The sequence below is a fragment of the Melopsittacus undulatus genome, chromosome 1 (assembly GCF_012275295.1).
Source record: "Melopsittacus undulatus isolate bMelUnd1 chromosome 1, bMelUnd1.mat.Z, whole genome shotgun sequence".
NCBI classification, from domain to species: domain Eukaryota; kingdom Metazoa; phylum Chordata; class Aves; order Psittaciformes; family Psittaculidae; genus Melopsittacus; species Melopsittacus undulatus.
In genome coordinates this window covers 127,655,223-127,682,121 of record NC_047527.1, presented here as the reverse complement: position 1 = coordinate 127,682,121, position 26,899 = coordinate 127,655,223, and the positions used below count along the sequence as shown (strand labels likewise).

At 41.3% G+C, this 26,899-nt stretch overlaps 1 protein-coding gene across 5 annotated transcripts in view; it reads left to right on the top strand.

Annotated features, from left to right (window-relative positions):
- The window catches only part of CRPPA (CDP-L-ribitol pyrophosphorylase A), a 126,032-nt gene extending 104,700 nt beyond the window's left edge, over positions 1 to 21,332 (top strand). For 4 of the 5 annotated variants that reach the window (XM_031052585.2, XM_031052586.2, XM_031052587.2 and 1 more), the window contains one exon: positions 11,829 to 14,520. In XM_031052585.2, coding sequence (XP_030908445.2) covers positions 11,829 to 11,933 — 105 coding nt within the window. In that variant the 3' untranslated portion in view covers positions 11,934 to 14,520. Of the gene's footprint in view, positions 1 to 11,828; positions 14,521 to 21,255 lie in introns of those variants that run through there. The other variant, XM_034069503.1, reaches the window with a different exon arrangement.
- The last annotated feature ends 5,567 nt before the right edge of the window (positions 21,333 to 26,899 follow it).

Genomic DNA, 26,899 nt, shown 5'->3' with positions numbered 1-26,899 from the left:
TTGTATGTGAAATTCTGTAAACTGTGATAGCTGAAGCTTTTCTTTTCTTGTACTGCTTATTAGCAACTTAGATGTTTGCAAACTGCTATGTTCATTTTTTTCTTCAAAAATGCAACAACCAATCTATGTTGTCAAGAGAATATGTGAAAGAAAGGAAACACCTCTAATATCAAAATATACTGTGTTAAATTTACTGTAAAATATGTACTTTTTCACTCATGCTAGAAGTTTATATGAAGAAGTGGTGTATTTTTTAATCTCTTCCCATTAGGAGGTTTTGTCAGATCCAAAGTAAGGATGACACAGTGCTCCAGAGTTTGAGAAGCATTCAGATATGTGATACCTACCTACTTATAATTTCATGATTACACTGATGACCCCATATTTCACTGGATAAAAATGTCCTGGTCGGTTCTTTGAAGGTTTTTATTTTTTTAACCGGCAGCATGACACAGTTTGCCTATCGGATAGAGCCTCTGGCATTGATATCATCTCATCTGAGCTTTAGCAATGTCATGCTTTTTGTATTTTGAGGATGGAGACAGTCGCATACTTAATCTTTTAACTCTGTCGTTTCTCCTTCTCCCCTTTTTCCTAGCTTGCTCCCCCACCACATCTCTCCATCTTCCACACATACACATTTTTGCCTTCCTCCTTACTTCTGACTAGTCATTGAGTGAAACTGGGATTTAAAGTGCTGTATTTCTCAGCTTATAATAGAAAAACAGATAAACTGTTGAACTGCTTTTGCTTTGCTACTAGTTCCATGTGTCCAGTACATCCATAAGTTGTCCGTAACTGCTTCATCTTCACTCAGTGCCTGGTGCAGTGCAACAGCCCATAAACGATTTCAGTGATTGGGGTGTTATGTTTTGCTGGAGGCCAGCACTACTTAACCTGGTTTTTTCTCTATGTGTATGTGTGGTGGGTCTGCTATGTATTTCTGGCTGCCTGCAAAACCTAACACTGCAGTCCATCAAGTTATTTATAGACTCGCAGTGGAGCAGGCAGCGGAGTATCCACCACACATACATACCAAGGAAAATGCTATTATATGCTGTTGTAGCATGGAAGGCTGAAATCCCACTCCCATGTGAATTCGTTAGTGCTATCCAACTGATCCAAATCTTTCTGAATCCAGAGGAAAGATTTGCCACAGCTTCACTTGACTGTAGTCCAGTATTAGATTTTCAACAGCTTGCAGTGCTGGTTGTCAGAGAAAAAGGGAAGTCTCTTGTATGTCAGGAGCATTTCAGTTTTCCTATATTGATAGCAAGATTTTTTCCATCCTCCTAAAAATCATTATAGAATCATAGAATAGTTAGGGTTGGAAAGGACCTTAAGATCATCTAGTTCCAACCCCCCTGCCATGGGCAGGGACATCTCACACTAAACCATATCACCCAAGGATCTGTCCAGCCTGGCCTTGAACACTGACAGGGATGGAGCATTCACAACTTCTCTGGGCAACCCATTCCAGTGGATCACTACCTTCATGGTAAAGAACTTTCTCTTTATATCCAATCTAAAGCTTCCCCTGTTTAAGTTTTAACCCACTGATGATGGCTTGGCTTCACGAGCAAAGATTTTGGGAAGGGCTTTAACCACGCTTACTTCAAGCACGATGACCAAGGGTGAGTGGGATATGCAAATCTGGATTGAAAATGGTGCTTTAGGCAATCAGGGAGTGTCCAGCCAGGACTGTCATCTCCTGAGTAATGTTTAGCTACCCATGCACTGGTCCTCCCGCATGCAAGGTTGGACCTGCAGCTTCCCATGCACCTTGTCACCTACCAGTTCGACCCTCACCTGTTCATATCGACAAGTGAGAGCAAGTCCTTCAGCCTGCACAGGGGAGTTTTTAGGTGAGGCGCAGCTTGCGCAGAACTGGCGGCACCCTTTACAACTGAGGTTTAACTGCCATGGCCTAGTGAGCTGGGATGGTGACAGCAAAGTCTGCAGGTCGTAGGTGTTGTAAGAGTGTCCTTCTCTTAGATGGAAGACCATACAATGCTGGACGAGCTCCATCAGCCCGGGTTTGAAGATAGCAGTTTTCCTTCTCCTAAATCCTGAGCAAGACTAATTTCCTGGGTTAATCTCCAGTGACCGCTATCACGAGCCCACCGCGGAGCTGTGGTATTGCTGCATCTAGGCGGGATTCTGACTTAGAGGCGTTCAGTCATATGCCCGCAGATGATAGCCTTGCACCAGTGGCTCCTCAGCCAACCGCACGCACTGGGGGTCTGAACCTGCTGTTCCTCTCATACTGAGCAGGATTACTATTGCAACAACACATCATCAGTATGGTAAAATTAGCCTGTCTCACAACGGTCTAAGCCCAGCACACGTTCCCTAATTAGTGGGTGAACAATCCAACGCTTGGTGAATTCTGCTTCACAAGCATAGGAAGAGCCAACATCGAAGGATCAAAAAGTGACGTTGCTATGAACACTTGGCTGCCACAAGCCAGTTATCCCTGCGGTAACTTTTCTGACACCTCCGGCTTAAAACCCAGAAAGCCAGAAGGATCGTGAGGCTCTGCTTTCATGGTCTGTATTTGTACTGAAAATCAAGATCAAGCTAGCTTTTGCCCTTCTGCTCCGCGGGAGGTTTCCGTCCTCCCTGAGCTCACCTTAGGACACCTGCATTACGCTTTGACAGGTGTACAAACTCCCCACCTGCTGCTGTCCCTGGAGCTTGGCGCCAGAAGCAAGAGCCCCCCCCGGGGCTCACCCCCCTGCCTCACCGGGTAAGTGACAAAAGGACCACAGTAGTGGTATTTCACCCCCAGCCGGGACGCCGGTGGGCAGGTCGCCCCGCGCCACCGAGCGTGTGCCTCACCTCCCACTTATTCTACACTTCTCCACTCTCTTCACAGCAGCAGACTAGAGTAAAGCTCAAGAGGGTCTTGTTTCCCAGCTGATTCCACCAAGCCCATTCCCTTGGCTGTGGTTTTGCTGGATAGTAGGTAGGGACAGTGGGAATCTCGATCATCTATTCATGCATGTCACTGTCTTATCACTACAGTCCTTAATGAAGAGTCTCTCCACAACATCCTTATGCTATGTTTTACAAGGTTACTAGAGTGATACCTCACAGGGCCTGTAGGTGGAGAAGAGTAACATATATTAGCATGAATACATTTCATATTATAGACTTGCTTGGTACCATACTGTGTTAGGAGACCACCTCTAAGAAACCTCAGACACATCATATACTTTTGCAGACAACTGCATCTGTTAAATGGCTCATTCCTGCTAGTGTTTTTACACCAGTCCCATACAGGTGGCAGAACTGGCTGCTAGCTCAAGCAGTAGGTAGCTTGTTGAACAACTTAGAAAGGTAGTTGACAGGCGGTTGTACTATCACTACTGGAATACTCCTGCCAAGAGCTTTGATCAGATAGTGGTAAGTGGTGAATGAAGACTCTTGCTTAAGCTGCAGTGACTGAATCTGCTGAAAATGCTCTTTATAACAAGCTTCAGAGAATTTTTTGGCCCAGGAATTTTTATTGATTGTTCAGTATGATCATGCTAACAACTTTTCTTACAGGGGAAAAAATATAAAGACTTGGAGAAGACAAGAACAAGGAAATACATAGCCTAGGCCTCCAAGTGACAGAGGCATTGTCACTGAGTTCATGTCTGTGCCAAACACCATTTGAGTATTTCACATCAACTGAAAAAATTTTTGGAGCCGAAGTTAGAACAAAGCTCTCACATGCTTCCCAGATGTCTGGACTAGTGTCTAGACTGGAGTCTTGTTGTGATACGATGGCTCTGCATAGAATGGGTGTTCCTTCACAGGAATTTTAACCCCAATCCAAAAAAAAAGAGTAAACTGGGAGGTGGATTAACCACTTCAGACAAAGAAGGGAACTGAACCATGGTCCCCTGCATGCTGCAGGACACACAGATAATGGAGCTGATCTGAAACTGTTGATTTAGGGGAATTCTGTCTGTTCTGTTCATACTAGAGAAAGGAATTAATCCTATTTGGGTTATTGTTTGTTTGTGGTGTTTTGTTGGGGTGTTTTCTAGCAAAAGAGTGATGTTTACCTTCAGTTTTAAATCTGTGAATCGAAGGTGAAAAGATACATGCAGTAGCATTAGGGACATAATCCTTACAGGCTTACTTGTCTGTCCTCAGTGTCTCCACACCATCCTTTTAAATGTTGATGGCTCTCCATTTTCTAATGAGGAGCTGTAAGAGGCATGGTTGATCAGCAGTACAGTATCAGATATTTATGTACAATTTATCAGGGTTTGCATTGCTTGTAGCATTGATGTACAGCTGTTAAACTACAGGGAATTAATTAACTCAGATCTATTAGAGTTCATTAACTAAGGGGTCGGCTAGGCTCCATTAGAACAGTGAGTTTGTTTCTTCCAGCGCCACTCATCAGTCCTCATTGCATCCCAAATATCTAGATTTCTAAATTACTTCTATTTTGAGGAGTATCCACTAATGAAGAGTTGATTGCATTTTCTTAGCTTAGAAAGTTAGCAGGGCTGTGTATGCAGAGGTTCAATTATGAACCTGCTGGCGCAATTTTGAAGCCAGCTATCTATCTGAACTCAAATGCTACCTTAATTATTTATGTATTACTTGAAAGTAAACTTAAAAATATTCAGAGAAATAGTTCTTCTATCTTTTAGAATTATCTGCATAACTATCTTCTTATTAAGATGAATTGCTGCATTGATATTATGTATGAGATGTCACTTATCAATAGATTCTTTGGCACATGGATTAAAAAATGTGATGTGGAAGCATTTTAAGAAGAAAGAGACTTCAGATTAATTTGTACTATTACAGAAATTGAGGTTGCTTTAATGTGTAGATGCATGCCACTACTTATTTTGAGTAGGAAAAAAATGCCTCTTCATGAATGTAGCAGAGAATTCCTTATGGCAAGATTAAACACCAAACCATGTTATACGATTGTTTTCTGGTAGTGGAAGAACCTCAGCCCCTCTTCAAATCATCTTTATAAATAAAAAACATAAATTGAAGAAGAAAATGTCAAGTATTGAGGGGTTTGAGGGTAGATTTTATTATTGTTGGTTTTTGAGGCAGGATATTTTTGAGGCTGAGAGTTGGGCTTGTTCAGCCTGGAGGAGAGAAGGCTCAGGGGAGACTTCACAGCAGCCTTCTAGTGCCTAAAGGGGGCCTATAAGAAAGCTGGAGAGGGACTTTTTACAAGGGCATGTGGTGATAGGACAAGAGAGAATGGCTATAAGCTGAAAGAGCATTTAGAATAGACATTAGGAAGAAATTCTGTATTATAAAGGTGGTGAGACACTGGCACAGGTTGCTCAGAGAAGTTGTAGCTGCCTCATCCCTGGCAGTGTTCAAGGCCAGGTTGGATGAGGCTTTGAGCAATCTGGTCTAGTGAAAGGCGTCCCTCCTCTGGCAGGGGTTTGGAACTAGATGACTACTTCCAACCCAAACCATTCAGTCATTCTATGATGCTGTGATTCTCTACTTGGTTTCTCTGAGTGCAAATAAAACACTGTCAGTACGTGACATCAGGCAAGTTCTAGAGGCACCTGGTATAGCCTTAGTATAAATTGCAGCATCCTGTGGAGTTTTAAATTAACACCAGCTCCTCTTGTACTGCCAACATACTCTTTTGAAAGATGCTTGCCAGAACGCAGACTGTTTCAGCCTTTTTCCACTCATGCCTTCCAGCATACCTAGTGTACACCCAGGCCCACGCTGCGAAAGGGAGCAGTGGGCACTGCTGGATCTGGCCATTTTCCAAAAGGTGTCAGGAATGTGCAGTGCACCCCAAGTGCTGTCTTGCAGTGTGGTTCATTCCTCTCTTCTTGTCTGGGTGGGAAAAGTGACCATGGAGCAGTTAATCTTCTTTTTAAATGGCTGTGTTTTATGTGGTAGCTACACGGGATTTTTGCTTTATTCCAGGGTGGCTTATCTGATGGTTGTTCTGTGCATTCCTGATGCATTTGGGTAGGGCACAACTGTCATTTCCCAGCAATACTTCAGTTACATCTATACTGGTAAGTAAAATAGGCCAGGGATGGTTCTCCTTTCCTCAGGCTAAAAGTCACAGCATGCCTCATGTCCATATGGCTAAGCGCTTGCTTCCCAAAAGAGGGTGGCCTCATTCAGCTTGTCGTGTGGGAGCAGTCCCTGGCCTGTGCTGTCTCATGAACCATGCCCAGCCATTGTCTGGGAGCATGTTAGCTGTCAGGAGCTAAAGTGCCAGGGAGCGGGCTTACAATAGAATAGCAAGGGCAGGGGCATACTAGCACATGCCCTGGCCCTCCTTCCATTCCTGGTGCAAATGTAACTGTATCAATACTGCTGTTCCCTGAGTTTAGCAGCATCTTTAAATCAGGTTTCCTGTCAGCCATATAATCAGGGTTAACATTACAGTTCTATTAATTTTTTAAAACTGTATTAAATGGAAAGTCAAATAATATTACAGCAAAACAGAGTGCAAATAATGGAACACAGCTGGTTTGTTCTTTTGAAGGGACGCAGTAGAAAGTAGAGGTAATACCTGCAGAGGCTTTATTTTTTGAGCTAAAGAGGGTAGTGTTTGTTTTTCAAGCTGTGCTTAAACTAAACTAGTACATATGTAAATTGAAATTGCATGTATGTGAAGTTCCAGCTGGGGGGGGGGTGGGGGTGGTGCGAATCCTAAACAGATTGAAGCAAGGAAATGAATCGTTAGGGGAAAGTCAGTAAATATTCAGATATCCTCATAGTTCCTTAAACAAATGCACATTTGTAAAATATCAGATTGCATATTCCAAACACAACTCTAACTCTGTCCCTGTATCCATTCCCAGTCTTATTCTGCAAACCAGAAAACCCCTACAGTCAATAACTCTACATCAAATAAATTCTGAGTATGAGTTACAACTATCACACAATATGGTTATGTTGGAATACTTTTACTATTTAATAACAGACAAAGTGGATATTTTATTTTGGAATCAAAGTGCTGTTATGTAGATTTATGGTTTATAAGGTTGGCAGTGTTTCTGAGTACTTTCTTTTCCAAAGTACATAAATATAAAGTGGTAAAAGTTTTGTTTTTAGCTTATAAATGTAGTTAATCATCTGTTCAAACAATAAAAAATTCTATTTATTAATGGCCAAGCAACGGTTAGGGGGTTTTGCTTTTTTCTTTTTTACAAGAGACTCATTTAAGTCAACTGGATGAAATTAATAGACAGTGAATATCACAATGGGTTAGGGAGGATCATGGCACACCACTTGATCATGTGGAACTTCAGGCATTAATCCACTAAAGTCATTACTGCCTCTGAGTCTTATTTAATGGTCACAGTCTTCTTAAAGGACTTAGTCGGTGAGCAGAGGAACTCTTGGTGTTTGATGCCTCCCGTGTGTGAACAGGTGTGTGCTCCCTGCCTGCCTTGTTCAAGTATGTTCCCCACTTGGAATCTGCAGCACTGAGCAGTGGGTGGGCAGTAACGTGCAAGAGCTCTTGTGGGCTACAGGAGGATTTGTATTGATCGTTCTTTTCTTACATCCTGGTTTTTATCGTGGTTACAGTATATGCAAACACGTCAGGCAGTTAGGCATGTGAAGACCTGGCTCTGCGTGATTATTTGACTTCCTGCAACTAATAATGAGATTTTTGAAAGATTTAGTGCTATGCCATTGAATATAAAAGAGGATTGGAGGCCTGTATGTGCAGTGGGGTTAGGTGTGGTAGATGAAATTTGTCCTGGCATCCTTATTGAAGCTTTCCTGTAGGCACTATCATCTGCAGTCGGCACTGTTGCCAGAAATAACATTGCAGTGTCAGAAACATGGGTGTTTTAAGGGTATAGCCGGGGGACTTGAAGTGTTCACTTATTTGTTTAACTTCAAATTAATAAAGACCCACAAGATTCTTTTTCTTTCCCAGATTGTTGTCATTTTAATTCTTTTAATATCCTTCATAAATACTGGTAGCATCCAAATTACATATAACTAACTGAAGAAAAAGCTTAAGTGTCATTGTGGCACATTGAAAATATCCCCTCACATGCACAGTAGCGGCCTAAAATGAAATAAATTCCCAGCAGGATTGAGAAGAGAGGAAAGAATCCTTAAGATACAACTTAACCATCATGTCAGTCAACGTTATGCCCCCACTTTGAACAATGTGTTCTCTTTCAGTTGATAGAATTTCTTCTTTTTTTTTTATCATAATAAGGACTAGAAATGATCAACAAAAGTTCTAAATTATGCACAGGCTATTCCCATTGGATACTACCGTAATGATTCCTAGCATAAGAGTGAGTTTTGATTCTCAGAAAGTTATACAATGATTCTGAAATTCCTGGAAGAGTCTAGTTCTTCACATAATTTACTACCTCTTTCCAGTAAGACTGCGGCTGTAAGAATAAGGCCAGTTGAAATCAGCACACACTTGACCTCTGTGGCACTAACTTCTGCACTCAGAGGCTGGCTCATAGGCCCAGGCGCTGAATGCTGGTCAAAGAATAGGTGACCCTGAGACCAGACTGAGACAGCATTACTGGGAAGGAACAATAGGATAAATTAAAAACTAGTAACCCCAATGATAAGTACTTCAAAGGACTGCCCTGTTGAAAGCTTCAGTACATGCTGCATGATGTCATTTAACCATCAACTGTAACCATGTAGAATTAAGACTATCTATTACATTTGCTGCCTTGAATCAGATCATGCATACTCACTTAAAGATACACCCCTGCTTATTTCTAAAAAAACAGACTCACAGGGGGTAATCCTTACACCTGCCATTGTACTGATTGAGTCTCAAAAAGACAGGAACCAGTAGGTTATAATAATAGTATTAATAATCAGACTAGTAGAAATGAAGTAATTGTAAAACTTGCAAAGACATTTTAATTTGTGCAGGTTACTTTTTGTGTTTCTCTTTTTGAGCAAACTACAATTCATCACTCAATGTCAGTGTGCTTTATAGACCACTTCTGTGTGCAAGTTTCTGTACACATTGCCTGTGTTAGAAATAGTACTCATAGTTTTTTAGGTGTCTTTCCTTCAGAACATGGAAATTAGCACAACAGCCTTAGGTTTAGCTTTAGAAAAAGCTTTTTTCAGTCTAAAGGAATCTTATGGTGTCACTTTCAATCTCTCCTGTGAAAGTTAAATTTCTTTCTCTTGCTTCCTTTTATGTTAAAAAACTTAAATAATTTATTGGTGCAAAGGAATGTGCACTGAATTCAGTAACCAAAAGAGGATGTGGAAAGATTTATTGGGAGAAACATTAAGAGCATTCCTGGCCAGGTGTATTTTATTTCTTTTTCTGTGAAATGGGGGGAGGCAGGGAACATACGCCTCCAGCCAACATTACATATGGATGGAAGCCCATTTGGAAAGTACTGTCCGTAACTGGGAAGTGCTTCCTGAGAGAAACTGCACCAAAAGCGATGAGGGCACAAAGAGATTGGCATTGCTGAACAGCAAGTGTGCACTAGAGCTTGAAAGCAACTGCAGCATTTGCTGCCCAAGTGAGTGTTTGCACGTGACTTCCGCTCTCCTTGTACATTACACAGCAGCGTATACCCATGAGGAACGAGGAGCAAAACTTTTGCCAAACTGGAGTAGTGGATTCTTGAGTTCTTCTTTGCATCCTCAGTCTCTGACAAAAGGTTTTGAGGGAGCAGGACCTGAGTACATACACCTGTGCACGCCTTTCTTAGCAGAAGGAAGTGTCACTTTGTGAGCAGCAAGACACAGCTGTGGTGAACATCTTTAGGACAATTTTTTCAAACACTGATAAATATTTTTACTGCATAATAGAATATATATTACATGAATTTGTGGAGAGTGTAATCTTTTGGGGGGTTACAAACAGTGACACCTTACTTATTTGATGATTTTTATGACAAAATTCTTTGAAATACAAATATAATTTATTCAGGACTTATAAAGGAACGTGGTATAAACTATAAATTTCTAATTCTATCTTCTTACCTCTCTGGCACACTTCCTGTGATTTACGTATAGCACAAAGTTAGTAAGAGCATAATAGAATCACAGAACAGTTTGGGTTGAAGGGGACCGTTAAAGGTCCTTTACTTCAATTCCCTGCAATGAGCAGGGACATCTTCAACTAGATCAGGTTGCTCAGAGCCCCATCAATTTGACCTTGAATGCTTCCAGGGATGGCACATCCACCATCTCTCTGGGCAACCTGTTCTGATGTCTCACCACCCTAATAAAACATTTCTTCTTTATATCTACTCTGAATTTCCCCTCTTTTAGTTTAAAATCATTACCCCTAGTCCTATCGCAGCAGGCCTTGCTAAAAAGTCTCTCACCGTCTTTCTTATAGTCCCCCCTTAAGCATTTTTTTCCAGGCTGAAGAAGCCCAACTCTCTCAGCCTTTCCTCATGGGAGAGGTGATCTAGCCCTCTGATCATTTTCTCTGGCTATACTTCAACAAAGAGTGTTCCAGGGACACTTTTCCCTTTCAGTTTTTCCTTCAACCGCAACTTCTTAGTCTTCAGCTCCCCTCTATGTTAGCTGAATAGGCGGGCCTCTTCATGAGTAGCCTTAGTCCTTAAAAAAGCAGTTTAAAAGTTCTAGTTTTGTATAAGTTGTTGAAACCATTTCCTCTTTCTCCATTACTCCAAGTTTCTTAAACATCCTATACAAATTCTTCCTTGATCCAATGTCTTAGAAAAATAATGGTGAAAAATATAGAATCAAACTGCTCCATCCTTCTGCCCCAGGCAGGAAGCTGTACTTGCACCCTGTTTTACATGTAAACAGGTCGCATGTTGCAGGACCCTAATGATAAGTTTCCTTCATCTGTCCAATAATCTGCTCTATTGTATACCAGTCCCTACTGTTAAAACAACTTTCCTGACATTTTATTACCCAGTTTAAGTTCTGTTAAGTCTGTTGCTTCCAGTTTTACTCATCATGGAGAACAGCTCTTGCTTTCTCTTTGTAGCTGCCCTTATGTATTTGAAAAACGTCTAGATTCTCTCCACAGTTCTGTAGACCTTTCTTTTCCTCTGTTGCTTCACAGAAATTGTTCTCTCCTATTTCCTTCTCTGGGGATGTGTCCTTGCCTGCCTGCACCTATTGCTATTTTCCCAGTGTGCAATTGAAAACGTTACTGGTCACAAGAGGCCAGCCTTTTATAGTTGCTGCAATTAGGAAAACTTGGCAATTTGACAAAGGGCTCTTTCAAATGTGAGTTGGAGTGCTCAGTTAGCAGCACAGAATCAGTCACATTTTATTACTTTTTCCTGTGTTGGTCTCTATACTTGCCTATCAAAACCAGACTACTCTTTGAAGTCACTTGATACAAAGATCAGCCTACACTACTGAAGTCCCAGTGCTTAAATGTCTGTGTGAGTTTAAGTAGTTTGTAGACTTCAGAGAGGGTTCAGTAGGTGCTTGAAGTTACAGGTCTTTAGCTATGTTACCCAATTAAATCCATTTTGTTCCAATGTTTTCAAACCCAATTTTTTTACTACATTTTAGATCTTAAAAATCAGTTAGGAAGGAAGTGACAGAATCACGCTTCTGTTTTAGAGGTCTCTGGGTAGATGGCATTAGTTCTAGCAGTTAAAATACATTCCTTAAAACATAATTTTGCTTGCTAAATCATCATGGAGACTGGAAAATGGATATTACTATGGAATTGTGTTTCCTTAAAATGTAAGTTTTAGAAGCTCTTCTTCTAATAAGTACAAATTTGGTTGGTTTTTTTTTTTCAACAATGGTAATTTTGCAAACTTGAAAACTGATTTTAAATATATACCTTTTCCATTTTTGTAATAGTATTGTTTTCCTCACTTCCTTTTTTCTTTCCCTAGGACTGTTTGCTGCTTCAGGAGACAGTAAATTCTGCTGCTGCTCTTATCCTGGCATTAATAATGGACAGAAACCCAGAGCTGATTGGCCAGCTGTTGGTAGCATAAGACTATAAATCCTGTGTAGCTTTTGCAAATGTTTCTTTTTTCTCATCCATTCACCAAAGGTCTTGAATCATTTTACCCTTTGATGAAAGCTCTGGATTTATGACATTTGCTATTAAGATCTTTTTACAATGTATTTTTGATACTTAAAATGCAAGTCTGATAGTATGTGTAAAGTGTAAAATGGCAAATAAATAATTCTGAGATACACTGGGTACATACTGTGAGGAATGGTACTGAATGTTTTTATGAGGTAAATGTTCCATCCCTGATAGTGTTCAAGGCCAGGTTGGATGAAGTCTTGGGTGACATGGTCTAGTGTCAGGTGTCCCTGACCATGGCAGAGGGGTTGGAACTAGATGATCTTAAGGTCCTTTCCAACCCTAACCATTCTGTCATTGTATATGATCATTTGAAAAGGTGTACTGGTGACACCCAAGCATTCATGCAGAGTTGTCTTTAACCCATGTGTGTTGTACTCTAGGACTGCATGAATTAAATTTAAGATAAAAATAATCCCAAAGCACAGCTCATCTTCTTTACTTTAAATTATTTTAAATGTGCTTCTGTATCTATTATTGACCGTAGAGTTCATTATGTAGTGTAGCCTTCCTGACAGCCGCAGAAACGATATTGCAAGAAGTATTTGAAGGGTCATGTCCCTGTCCTCCATGGAACAAAGGTAACCTCCAAACAAAGAAAAGATATGCATGGGAACAGCAAGATGCTAACCCCTAGTTTTGCAGATGCAGTATCCTCTAGCTGTAGTGCTCCTTACTGCTACATTTCTCCCAGTAGCCCTGTGCCATTATTCAGAACTAGCTCCAGTGAGTACCGTATTATGTATACCCTTTGTGTTTGCATGTGTATGTATGTGTATGCATGTATGTGTGTGTGCATGCTTAAAGGAAAAGGGTTAAGACTGAAAAAAGTTTCAGAATCCACTCTGTAGGTAATGGAGAAATAGGAAGGTTCTGTTAGCTTATCCAGAAGAACACGATTTTCCTCTCTCGCTGGTTAGCATGTGTGTGTATTAAGTACTGGTGAAGAAAACTAAGTGTGATGAGTTCAGATATGTGCTACATTGACATACAAGTGTGGAAAGGTGGGACAGGAAGGTGAAATGGTGAATGGTTATTCCATAGAGTATCTCCAGGTATCGCAACCACTAATAGCAATACAAAAAGTGGACAGTCCCTGAAAACACCTGGCACTCTCTATGGATCAGATTCAGGGATTTAAGCTTTCCTCCAACTTATGAAGAGGCTAAGTTAGTGTCTTGTACCTGCCATGACTGGAATAAGGTCTTCGAGAATATCCCCACCAGAAGCATCCAGTGAGTCCCCCATTCAGGCTGTCCTGAGCAAAAGCACTGTCAGTTCAGCAAGTTTCCCTGTGAAACCAGCATTCCTCCCCTTACTCCCACTATCTTCCACACCCTGTGGTGCTCAGACAAAATATAGAATAGCATGATCTGTGTTTGGTCCCCTTCCCTGAGTATATCTTGATTTTAAATCCATTTCAGAAGCTGATGTTAATCCCAAACTTCCTTTACTGCACAATAAAAAGTTGTTGGCTGACTGTTCTGCATCCAAAGCCCCCATTTTCTTCCACACACAAGTCATCCTAAAACAATCAACAAAGTTCTCATGCATCATCTGCTTTCTTCTTTGCTTCTCTTTTCTCTTGACTTTGATTAATAATCTGTCGTCTGACATTGTACAATGTGAGCATTCATATTAGCTCAGTGTATACAACAGGCTATACAATAGGCATATTTTATTAATATATGTATTCATATATGCATAGTATGCAAGTAAATGAAGAACTAAAGAATTTATTATTGGTATTCATAATTTAGCAGGACAGCTTTCACAAATCATTTTCTTAATTGTCTTTTACATTAATAAATTTGATGAAGGAATTTGTCTCACAGGCTTTTAAAGGACACAATGAGAGATATCTCTGTATTTTGCGATTCCTCTTCACTTGAAGATTAGAATACATACAATCTGTGATATGTTTTCCTCAAATAATAAGCAATGCAATTTAGAAAATTCTTGCTGTTTTCCACTCTAATTTCTACATTGTGGTGCTTCCTTAGCATTGGTGTGCAAATTGTCGTATGCTTAAACAGAACCTTTTACTTTGTGGGTTGTTTTACTTACCTCATTCTTTTAAAAGGATTTCAATCCAATTTGAAAGTTACTGTAATGAACTGCTGTAATGAGAAATTGTATTATGGTTGTTTATGGACTTATTTTAAGAAGAGAACAGATAATGTGCAACGGAAAGCATGTTTTGGATTATCAAACATACTTAGTACTAATCTGAAATGGGAGATAATGAGTTTTATTAATGAGTGCTAATCCTTGTGTTACTTTTTTTAAAATCTTTAACAGTCTTTTTAAATAATGTACAAACACTGAGAAACCCATTTTTTTCTGGAAGCAAATACACCAATGGAGCTACTAAACTAGATCACGAAATACTAGAACTGTGGTAGGAAAAAAAAAAACTGGACTGTGATTAATGCTATTGTGTATCCAAACCAAATTTAAATGGGTTTTGGGATGATTGTTAATACTACAATGGGAATAAAGATATAAAATGAAATTAAGAAATGGGTTGATTGCTTTTTGTCTGTGCATAGTTTCTCACAAATAGCAATATACATGAGAAGCTTGGCAGTCTTTTGTACACACATGCTGTTTTGAATTTAACTAGTGAATCAGTCACCACCCATATTGCTTTGAACATTTGAACAGAGATAACACAGAGTAAATAAAAGCTCAGACTCTGCCAGCCTTGCTTACCTTACTCCTCAAGCACTCTAATTAGTGTTCTTTGGGCAGTGTTCATCAGAAAAGAGAATACAAAATATGGCCCTAGAAGTCCTTTTCATAACTGCAAATTGAGTGAATTATATTTGTATATTGAAACTAACCCACTTCATGTAAAAATCTCAAAACTAAAGTCCTTCATTTATCTTAGATCAGTAGATGGAAGAACTTCTAGTTACAATCTTTTTTTCTTCACCTTTCCAGGCTACCTAACTTAAACAAGATGGCTTGATGGCCCTCTAAAAAGGCTGAATGAAAAGGATAAAATATGGTGAAATTAAAACCAAAACTGACCCACGCCAAAAACAAACTGAAGAGCAAAGAGAAACAAAGCGAATTGTTACACTATTGTAATCTGTGCCATAACTCCAGTTGACTTTAAAATATCACAATGAAGCTTTTAGCTCATCTTGATAACTAACTCAGGCTGCAAAACAGAAAGTGCCTCTGGATGCCTTGAAGCTTTTGGTTCATTCAGGTATGTATTTCTAGTTGATGCCAGATCTTCATCAGCCCCACAGTGGTGTTTTAGGTGTCATCCAAACAGAAGCTTCCAAAGGCTCATAAGATTCCCCATTACTGCTTAGCACTTTCTGAGCTACTTTTCCTGTCTTGGAGGTCTTAGTTCGTTTGCTCTGTTCTCCCTGTCTTGGACATTTACTACTGGTCACTGCTTTTTGTTCAGGATTTACTTTTGCAGAAAAGCACATTTACTTCTGGATATGCAAAAGCATTTTTACCTCATGTCTCCTTCTTCATCCACAATTTTAATCTGACAAATGCTAGTTCATCTTACAAGCATCCACCAACATGTGCAGACAATGCATGCTCCCCTTTGTTCCTGTTAAGATATTCCTGGATGAGCCAGAATTCTGGGCAAGAGCTACCCAGTGCAACTGGCCTGATGCTTCTGACATAAAAATGGCTGCTAGTTGTAAAAACTGTGTTAAGGGATGAATCGAGCCCTTCAGAGTATTAGTAGTGCCTCAACCTTAAGTTTTTTAAGACTTCAGATTATTCTTTCTGATCCATGTGACAGATGCATTAGTCTTATTCCTGCCTGACTGGGGAAAAAATAAAGAAGTATTTAGTTATTAGATTGATTAATGAAGATGCAAAGATTAGTAGACAGTTGATTTTTCTCTTTGTGTAGGTAGTGAAAGAATGGTATTCAGAGGAATTTCCTCATTTGTTTCAAAGATCACTTATTAAAACCACAGATAATTCTGACTGAAACAGAGAAAGCTGCTGAGACTTGTAAAAAGAATAATATCTTTAAGGGTTCCCATTGATAAAGTCTGTTATGAAATACTAATATATTTATATCTTTATCTTACAGAAATATATAATTGTGATATGGAAGGACGTTTAACTACACACTATTTAAAGCCAATCTTGATGAGCTGCATTCTGAGAAACTAAGAAACTGCTTTCATTATCTCTGCCCCACTCAGTCAATCCAATCTTTTGCACCTAGTTTTGGATAAGTTCTAATGGCCCCAGCTTGAGGACAGATGCCCCAACTCTGGGTGTCTACCATGAAATATCAAGGCAAAGTATCAAAATGGTTTCAAATCTTTGTGCCCCCAAGTGCCTGCACTTTCAACTTCAGACTAGCAAATCTTTACAATCTCTGTATCCCTCAGCCCATTCCTCAGCCTGGTTGTTTACCACAATTTAGTTTGTCTTGTGCTTCTGGCAAGCACTGAGGGAAAGCAGCAGTCACTGACAATGCGTTTTTCCAAGTGTAAGTTGGTTTTGATTGACAGGGCTATAAAGCACTTGTGGAATATACATTTTCCTTGGTTATTTCTTCCAGGAATACTCAATTAGTTTTCAGATCTGAAAAAAAAAACCACAATTTCAGCACCTGTGCTAAGGAAACAGTCCCAACTGTGAAAATGTGTTTATGATAGAAAACACTTGGCTTGTATACACCAACCTGGGGAGCAAAGTGCCATTTCTTAATATATTTATTCCCAAGTTAATTAAGTATGCTTTTCAATCTTTAGCTTGAAACAGATCATGTCCTCCATCCTGTACATAGTCCTCTCTCAGAAACTGAAATGATAACTCAGTTAAAATGACATAACACTGAATTATAACACAGTTACAAAGATAAATGAGAGAGTAGAAGACTTGGACAAGGAAAAAGTGAGGTGAATTTAAATAAGATGGAGAAGCAAGGAGGCAAAAGAGAATATACCAGAGCTTCTCCAGATGGCAAAATCTGCAGGGGAGGCTCCCTGGATGGCATCCATGCTATGGGCTGTGGGCAAAAAAGCCTCCCAGGCACAGTAGCACCTGAGATGGCAACTCAATGAGGTATTTCTCTATTCAGCAGCCATTTTAGATAAACCCCTCCCTTGGATAGTTATTTGTTTCTGCATTATTTGTACTTCTGCATCTCTTTCATTATTTTGCCTCCTTCCTTTTGTTTCCTTGCCTCAGACTGGCCCTGTCACTTCAAATTTCATGTTTCCTTTTCATTTCAGCCGTTCCTGTCTTCTCCTGTGCTCTTCCCCAATCCTTTCCCCTACTTCTGTTACTTGTTCTTTCTCTCCCTATTTGCTATTTGTTGCTCTCTTTTCATTCCTCCCAGCCCACCATCGTTGAAGGAGACGATCTCCGCCCCCCTCCCTTCCACGGCAAGCCAGGCCGTGGTCTGGCATCAGAAACCCTTCCTCGCTCCTGGACTGAGAACTGAGGCATTTGAGCTTTGGCACCTCCACGCTGCTCACAGCTGGGACCGAGAACAGATGTCACTTCCGCTGCCAGCTGCAGGCAGATGAGCAGCAGCTGCCCGGAGGGACAGACCTCCTGCATGGCAGCTGCTCGGCTGACACTCAATGCCTCTTATTAGCTGGAGTGAAGCTGCAAGCAGAGGAGTCCCGCTGGAGGGGGAATGATCTGCTCCAAGGTCAGGACTTTCCCTCCCCAGCTTCAGTAGCTGGACTTGGGTTTGTGAAGTCCCCACCTAGTCAAGGAGCCAGATTTGCAAATCCATCTGAATGGCAGCAACAACAAAAATGAAAAGAAGCCAAGTCCAGGTACAGCTTGCAGCCCTGGTGACTGGAAAAAAGTGTGTTTTCACTTACTAACCAGTGGCTTTGCCAGGAGTTGCTCAGAGACAAAAGCAGAGGAACCCCACGATGCTGTGTTAAGCAGTTCCTTTCCACAGCAGAGGCACAGCCTGATTGAAGCCCCATTGAAGTCGATGGGACTGAAAGTTCCTTGCAGTGCACTCAAGAATGTGTGGCATCTCCTCCCTCCAGCCATCTTCAGCTAACTCACACATAACTGTGCTGGTTATGCTGGGGGTTTATTACTATTATTATTATTGTGCTGTAGTTTTAAGTGTGTATTTATGCTGTGCTGAACTCCCTTGCCGTTTGGTGGGGGAAACATTATGGTCTTGATTAATGCCAACTATATTCAGGAGCTTAGTTGTGACTCCAGCTTAAGCATAGGCCTATGGCACATGGGGCTATAGGGGCACTTCTGTCTAAGTGCTGTTCAGAGTTCAAAGTCTCTGAAGGCTCACTCTGAATGCAGTGACAGCACAATAAGCCTAAAAAGGATGGTTTTGTGTGTGGTTTAAGCTAGCCTGCAGGACTGGAAAAACTCTTGGCCTCTTCTGGACACAGTTTTGTCCCTCTCTCCTGCTAGCACTTAGAGTTGGGCTGCTGTGTAGCAGGTCACTTGAGGAAGCTGAAAAACTTTTATCTTGCTGGAAACTAGCCCTGCAAGAAGTGATTAGCTTTCACCAATCACCAGGCGGGACAGCTTTGGGGAAGGATGTACGTCAGGATTCCTGTTGCAAAACGTTCTAGAGACATAGAGGTCTTCAGCCATGCAAGCATGGATCAGCCTAGACTGCCTCTTGGCTGCACTGTGGGCCACTAGATTTGTAACTTTGCAGTCTTGGATGCTTCCTATGTTGAGGGCAAGATGAGTATTTGTTGTTCTAACACTGTTATGCCCCTTCCGCAGACAACGGTGTATGTAGGTGAAGCAAGGGAGGGTCAGTACAGTATATGGCCCCTCTGTTGGGCTGTCATGTGCAGCCTTTGTAAGCAGTGAAGTAAACCCTGGTTGTGTGTTGTGACATGCAAGCCTCTCTGAAAATGATACATCTGAAAATGCTCAGAGGTGAACTGCATTCCAGACTGGTAGGTCAGGATAAGAAAAGGAAGGAAGAAAACGAGGTGTCTCTCACTCCTTCTGGGAGTGGCTGTTTGCAGCAGATCAAAGAAGTATTCCTATTCCTATTTCAAGAAAAGCTGCAAAATGCCCTGAGTGCTCAGCACAAAAGGCATATTACTTCTTGGGTTTGGGGTTTGTTCTTATTATTTAAATCAATTGGCTTCACTGACTTTGTATTTATTTAATCCTGCTTTCCATTGTGCACCTTTGTGTAGGCAGCTCTACTGAGTGGAATGCGCAGGATTTGTCCAAAACTTTGCTACACCACAAGCATGGCTACTTACGGTTAGTCAGTGTAAGAATGGGCATTACCGTGGCAGCACTGCACCCTCCTGTGGCCACCATCAATATTTTATCAAAACTTCAAGTTGACTAAGGAGAAGTAGAGGAATAACCAGTATTGTGCTTTCCATCTTCACTGGTGCCCAGCAGTGATAGCCTGAGGCATTGAGATAGGCTGAAAAAACACTGAGCACGGTGTTGGACCCGTATCAGCGCAAATGACTGCAGAGTGAATAACAATGGTGTGACTTACAGAGGCAGCTGGAAAACACGCTTAGCATGTGGGTGAATGGAAAAATTGGGATCCATGTTAATCAGGCTGTGTGGGTGGAGGATGGCAGAGTGGTTTGTTACTGTCTGGGGCTGCTTCTGCCAACGCCTACCTGCCCCGGGCTGGATTCTTGGTAGCGGTTTTTGCAGACCTATTTCATTCCTGAGAAAATACACCCTGAGTGAGATTTGCTTCAGATTTCCAGAAAAACCTAAAATGTAGCCCAAATGGGCAAGTTCTGGACAATTCTGTGCTCAAATTAGGAATCTTCAACTGCTGTTATGAATGATAATTTATACTATAGTGAAAGAACTCAACTCTTTAATTTTTATATATATATATTTTAATCTGAAATCCAATTTGATGAAAGCCTTATATGCACCAGAAAAATTTTAGAAAATAGCTGCATTGTACTATGATGGATGTGATCAGTGACTCTAGTAAGTGTAAATGAATGGCTGAAGGCTTTCAAAGTGGCATTAAACAGGTAAATGTCCGCTCATCCTACATTAGCAGTCTTCTGTGCACATTAAAAAACACGTTTTTTGAGTGTAAAATAAAATGGGAAACAAAATCTCAGTAAGATTTGACATCCATTAGATTCAGTGACAATAACAAAATGATTTCTAGTCCATGATTATCACAAGAAATATCCTCTAGAGTGAATCTGGAAATGTACGTTCTTCAGGTTTGTATTTTTCCTCAAGAAAGCAATCTGATGGATCCCTCAGAGGATCTTTCAGGGCTTAAAATGAGATAATGTAAATATTCAGTGTGGAAGAAATCAAACTTATAGAATATTATCTTGCAAGTAATGCCTTGTAAGTAAAACACCATGCTATTCAGTAGCTCTTTCATGCCCTCTGCAGTTAAAATGCTGTTTTGTGTCTGTGCAGTCAAATTGGGATTTTCCTGGTTATAGAATGTAGTACCTAGGGCTAATGAAGAACTGTAGAGCAGTAGATATTGTTGGGAATTTTTGGAGGGTTGTCTGTAGGCTGGATTGTGGCTTTTATTACTCAACTCATATCTAGCAAGTGTCACAGCAAAGCAGATAATCCTGTGCTTTCACAGCAGTACTGCTTATAGCAAGAACTGAGAGCACGAAAGTAAGCAGAGGTGCACTCCTCTATGAGATCTTTGCTGGTGCACACTAGGTTTCACTACATACATGCAGCCATCTCCATGCAGGTTTGGAATTCCATGCATATATGCTGTCAGGTAGAAGCTGTGTGACCATATGAATTACTTTAAAACAATAGTAAGTCTCATAATTGCATGCAACTTTTTTTTGCATCACTTTCGGAGAATGCTTATCACACACATAGAAGCATATGAAGCCATTCATCCTACTCAAAACACTTAGAAAAACATGTAAGGAGAAGAGTCTTGTTTCAATTGATTGTGCCTTGAATGATAACTCATAAATTCAGCTGATTTCAAATAGATGTCTAATTTTAGACATATGAAATTGTATGTAGTGAATCATACCACTTCTATTTACATTTGAAGACAAGTGCAAGAGTACATTCAAAATTTCATCAGATGAAAGAAGAAATGGTTACTCAGATGCAAATGAGGATGGTAAATACCTTTCCTGTAGGTCCTACTCTTCATAAAAAAACGCACAATATTCATTATCTGTGAGGAAGCCTCATGTGCATGAAAATAAAAATTTTTATCAGAAGGTAGTCTGAAGAATATGTTCCTTCCTTATTTCTAGAGTGCCAAAGAAGGTCAGTCCCAAAGTACTGAAGAAAAAGATGAGTCCTGAAGAACCAAAGAAAAGGACTTCTGGGGAGGAAAGAGTAAGTCTGATCTAATTAAGTGAAATAATTATAACAATAACAACAATAATAATAATTAGAGGAAGTACAGAAGTCAGCAGTGCTGAGAGGATGAACTGCTGTTTAAAACATCAAAGATGTAATTTTTCCTACCAATGACATTTCTGAAGAGTGACTGCTGGTTACAGATTCTGACCTGGACTTCCAGCATGGGCAAGAAGAGGTAATTTATTGCCTGAGCCCTCAGATTCTCTGTATATACATGTGCAATTTAAACAGCACCACCTCCTGTAACCTCTCTGGGCTATGGCTGTCCCTGTCATGTATGTTCAGTGGTAGGTAAAGTACTTGGACTCAGGTGCTGGTCTAAATTGAAGTATTTCTCAAGAAACCACCATATCACTACAAAGTGAATGCACTGCTTTGGGTTCTTAATCTTGACTGAGACATTAACATGCCAGCCACTTTTGAAACAGTGCCTCTTCTCCAAGGAACTTCATAGCCTAAACAAACACCACATGGAACGAGGCCGGACACAGGTGATAGAAAGAGACTGGAGGAGGCCAAGAACACACTGACTTCTTGAGGAAAGACAAGGTCACAGGGCATTGAGGCCAATGCTAGATTGCAGAAATCCCTCAGGTCTCTACTGTGTCTTGCTCCTGTTTTCTCCCCATAAAACAGCAAAGTGCATATGGTGCACATTATCCCAGGTTAAAAGAACAGACCAGAAAGTCAGGAGAGCTGGGCACTAGTTCCACTCAGGGAAAGATGAACACTGGCAGGTTAGTAAACATCACTATGCTTTAGTGTCTTCCTCTGTGCAATATGAATAATGGCTACTTCACAGCAGTATTTGTTACAGTGATTGTATTCATATTTATGAAGTCCTTTGTAAATTGAAAACCGTAAAAGCTTAGAAGTGCTGTCTTGTAAAATTTATTACTGCTGAGATGATACTTGAGTGCTGAAAACAACCCTGTGTATCAGGGAACCCTTGATTAACCAGCTGAACCATGGAAATTTCTCTTTTCCTGCATTCATTTTTCAGTGGCTCAAGAGATAATAGGTGGTATTACTCATATACCTGAAATACTGGCAAAGACCACGGACTGCAGAATTTATCAGTGTATTAAAATTATCCAGGCATGTTTCTCATTTGTCTCATTTGATTTTGTGCAATAGAATTATGAATGCTCATCCCTGTTTATGTTCCACATCAGCTCAGTGAATTGAACTGAAATCCCTCTTGGACAGACCCGGGGTTGTCACTCATACTGATGACTGCATTGTTAAGAACCGTAGTTTTTTGAAAGCATGTAACAGAGGAAACCAGACCCCTCTGACTGGTGTGTTCAGTGCTAAGGGAGCGAGGCTGGTCGGGCTGTGCCTAACCCTGCCAGGCCTCCACTGTGCCCCACAGAATGGCAGCTTGGACCTGCTGGAGGCCAGCTTGCTCCCTGCCTGAGGGCTGGGGGACAGGCTCACCCTGCTCTCTGCCTGGCAGCTACATCCAGGCTGAGCCTCCTTCCTGGTCCCCACATGGGCTACACTGCAAGTATATTAAACCCTCAGCCCGATCCTGAGCCCGTTGCCCAGCTCTGCCCATCTCCAGGGAGGTGCCACAGCCTAGCAGCATGCTGGCTGGAACAGTAGCTGAGCTCAGGACCCTCGGCAGGGAACAGGCCCTACATCCCTCTTCACTACTGCCTGCTCTCTGCTGGGGGCTGAGGCTGACACCTGCTAGAGATAAGAAGGAGAAAACCCTTGGGAATCTTCCACCTGAATTAATTTTGGGGGAGAAAACACAGTGTCTACGAAGCTGAAATGATCCATGGAACCAAATTGGAGTATCTTGGGGGTTTTAGCTGACTTAAATCACGCAAGCTTAAATCAACTCAACAAAGCCACTGCCCTGCCTTTCTTTATGGCTACACTGGCTCCAGAGAAGAGTGTCTCAGGCTCCCCAACCCACTCCAGCAGTAGTCCCCTAGCCAGGTGCCTGAAGGATGCCATCTCCCACAGCACACTGCAGACTTTCCTCTAAGCAAGCTGTGAGGGAAGGGTGGAAGTCAGATGCCTCTGGTGGCTTTATGGGAAGATATTTGACCAGGAAGACTACTCCAAAGGAAAGATGTGGCATCAAACAGCCAAATATTCCTCCCATAAGGCACTATGCTATTACAGGGAAATGCAATTTAATATGGGTTTAAGACAAAGCATTTGAAACCAGCCACATTTAGATGCTGAACTATGTCTTACTTTGAAAATACTTTAACATATGTTTCAAAATTTCCTTTTTCTGTCACTGTTCATACCAAGGAAAAATGAAATGCCACTTTTTGGCTTAAATTTAGGTTGAAGATATTAAAATATCAACGTTCATTGAGGAATAAAAAAAAAATAAACAAAATATCCAGGTACCACAGAGCAGTAGTGAGAGGGCATGGTGGAGGTGTGCACAGGAGCGGGGGCTCCAACCTCAAGGCATGCATTAATGGGGGGAAGGAGAAACCAAGATCTCTGGAAGCACCTGAGAGCCATAAAGAAATGGGGTGAAACCCTCCAAAGACTGAGCAAGAGGAGAGAAGGTAAGTGATGATGGGATTAAAGTTGTTCCTGTGATAATCGTACAGTGCGACTCCTTAACAGCCTTTTCAGAGGGTACTGCTCCGATTAGCATGCCGGGGAATAAGGAACAACTGCAGGGGACGGAGAGTAAACATGACCGGCGAAAGGCGGGGAGCAGCAGAGAGCGAGCGGGGGCAGAGGAGCCGCGGGGACGGGGGTCGGCCGCGGCGCGGCTCGCCCGGCAGGAGGAGTATAACACCAGAAATGGCGGGGAGCCGCCGTGGCGCGGCTGAGGGGCTGTGAGGGTGCCCGCAGCTGGTCAGCGGTGCCTCCGCTAGTAAAGCACACGGCTTCATCTAACGAGCTGTTTAGCAACTTAACCCTATCGGGTATGAGCTATCTGCTGTATATGATAAAGGTTAGTAAAGGATTTAGATAATGTGGAGTAGTTTATGATGTTGTGAAGTGAAAGGAAGAGGCGGGGGGCCTCACTCAGCCCCAGGTTTCCAGGTAGCTGCATGAAGCTTAGTGTGGCAAATAAGCAAGTATATGCTGGTCAGCTAATCCCCCACAGATTTTTTTAAAAAATTACATTTATGATAATAAATGATTTTAAAAATAAAGTCATACAATCACATATTAATGGCTAGGGGCAAACCCAGCAACAGCTATTAATACACATTTGTTCTGTACTAAAGTGCTCATTCTCCAGATCTCACTTGTCTTCTTTTAGGATGGTGCATGCAGGTGTGGGCTCTTCCCAAGTGGGTGCACTGTAGTATTGTGAATGACAGCCTAGAGACACAGGAGCTGCACCTGGTGCATAGTTTAGGGAAACAGTTACCAGCTCCCCAACTGCTGCCAGGGCCAAGCAGAAACTGAGGGAGCTGCAATAGCTCCCTGTGATCTGTCTGGCAGACACTGAACGCGTGCGCACATGCACAAAGGCACGTTCAGCATTGCACCTGCACACATGTTAATTTATAGGTCCTGCCTTTAAGCCAGGGCCAGCCAGTGTTTTTCTCAGTTGTCACCAACCTCTTCACTCTCCTGTGCCGTTTGTTGTACCAGCTTGTTTTAAGCAGTATTACTAGAGGTATGGGTAACAAGTGCCTCATGCCAGTTCCAAGAAAATTCATACCTCTTATAAGTTGATTTGACTCCTTTGCTGAATGTTAAAGTTGTCTAATGACCACTTAACATGTAATATGTTTGAATATAATATAGATCATTTTAGGTACTTCATCCAGAGAAAGTGGTGACTGCTATCAGAGCAACACACAGAGAAAATATTCTGGCTGTATCAGCTTGCTGTATTCTTGATCTTTTGTATTTGATTAAATCAAGTGCTGATAAATGAAAAAGACTCCCTTTCTCCACCCATTTGTGAGAACACACCACACTTTTCAGACATGCTTTTTTTAAATTTCACACATTTTATCTAGTCAGCTCTTTCCCATTATTCTGACCTTTTGGAGACATAGAGATTGACGCCTTCCACTAGTTACTGTTAGCATTGGCTTAAACAAGTACATGATAAAACATTTAATTACCAGTGGCTCATATGTAACACTTTGCATAGGAAGATTCCCAGGTATTATAACTAGTCATTTAAGGTGACAGCAAGCAATGCGCAATAGCTAGGGAGGGCTGTTCCCATTTTGCTGAGACAGATCATTTCTTGGTCTCCATTTACCCAGAGCTTTGACAGCATGATAACACAATTACACCTCTCCTGCAGGACAGGAACACACATTCAAGAATTGCTACTGCCCCTGCCCCCACCTTTCTTATGGTAATTTGCTTCTGTGGCCCCCCACGCCCCCATAATAGCTCATTGGCTATTTTCTACAGCAGAGCAATATTCCAGCTGTTCTAAAGGATTTTGGGTAGGTGTTGCTCTAAAAAAAAAAAAAAAAAAAGACAACAAACAACCCAAAGCATGGCTAAGTTTGGATTCCAGATACTCTAACTAAAGTCTAGTGTCCACATTAAAGATCAGAAGGTTACTCCAGAGAACTGCTAAAGCAGCACATGGTGTACATAGCTCTTTGTACACAGTATTCATAGAAAGAGAAAGCAGCTGCTGGAGTCGTGACTTCTTCCACTGCTTTCAGCCACAGGGAGTGCAGTGAAGCTCCCCTGAAGTAGACAGTTTTGACCACCTGCAGTCAAGTAATCAAACTGTTCATGGAGTGCCACCAATCTCCACACTAAAACAAGGACGTACTGAAAGTAACTGAAGAATTAAGCAACTGAGCAAGCTCTGTGGGTGGAGGGGTGAAAAGGCTATTGTTCAAATTAATGGTTGCATAGATGAGAGGAATAAGTGGAAGCAAAAAGACCTGTCCAGGTATCTCCCACAGTAATTCAGAGGTCCAGCCATACTGTATAAGGCATTGTATTGTGGAGATTGTAAAGAATACCCCCCAAAACAAATCAGCTTCCTGCATATTGTACTGGGCTTGCACTTACAAGCACTACCTTCTGCAAATCTAACAACCTCATGTGCAACACAGGCCTGACATGACTGTGTTAATTTGATTCTTCTATTAGCCTGACTTCTGTTACCTGTGATCCCTCTACAACATATTCCTTTGTATGCTATAGAAAGGAGCAGAAATCAACAGATAGCTGGTTGCACAACCCTGAAAAGCCTGGAGAGAGTCCTAATGGGGGGGTAACTTAGAAATACATTGATGTGGTGAATAACTGTATTTTTTTCTCCTCAGGAAAAGGTCAGTCCTTTCCTTGTAAATGTGCAAAATTTTTTGAGAGAAATATTAATTCCTGCACCAGTGTCTCCTTTTTGGAACAGTGCAACCCCCTTGAATTTTGGCCAGTTTCTCACGTCCAAAAGGATAATAAGAGCAGAAGTTTTGACAACTAGTCCAAGATACTTCATCTGATTTCCCCTGACCCTGAAGAACGGAGACAAAAAAAAACCTGTATATCTCAGTAGTGGCTAGTAAAAACATTGCACCTTGCCTTCTGAAGTGGAACAGGATT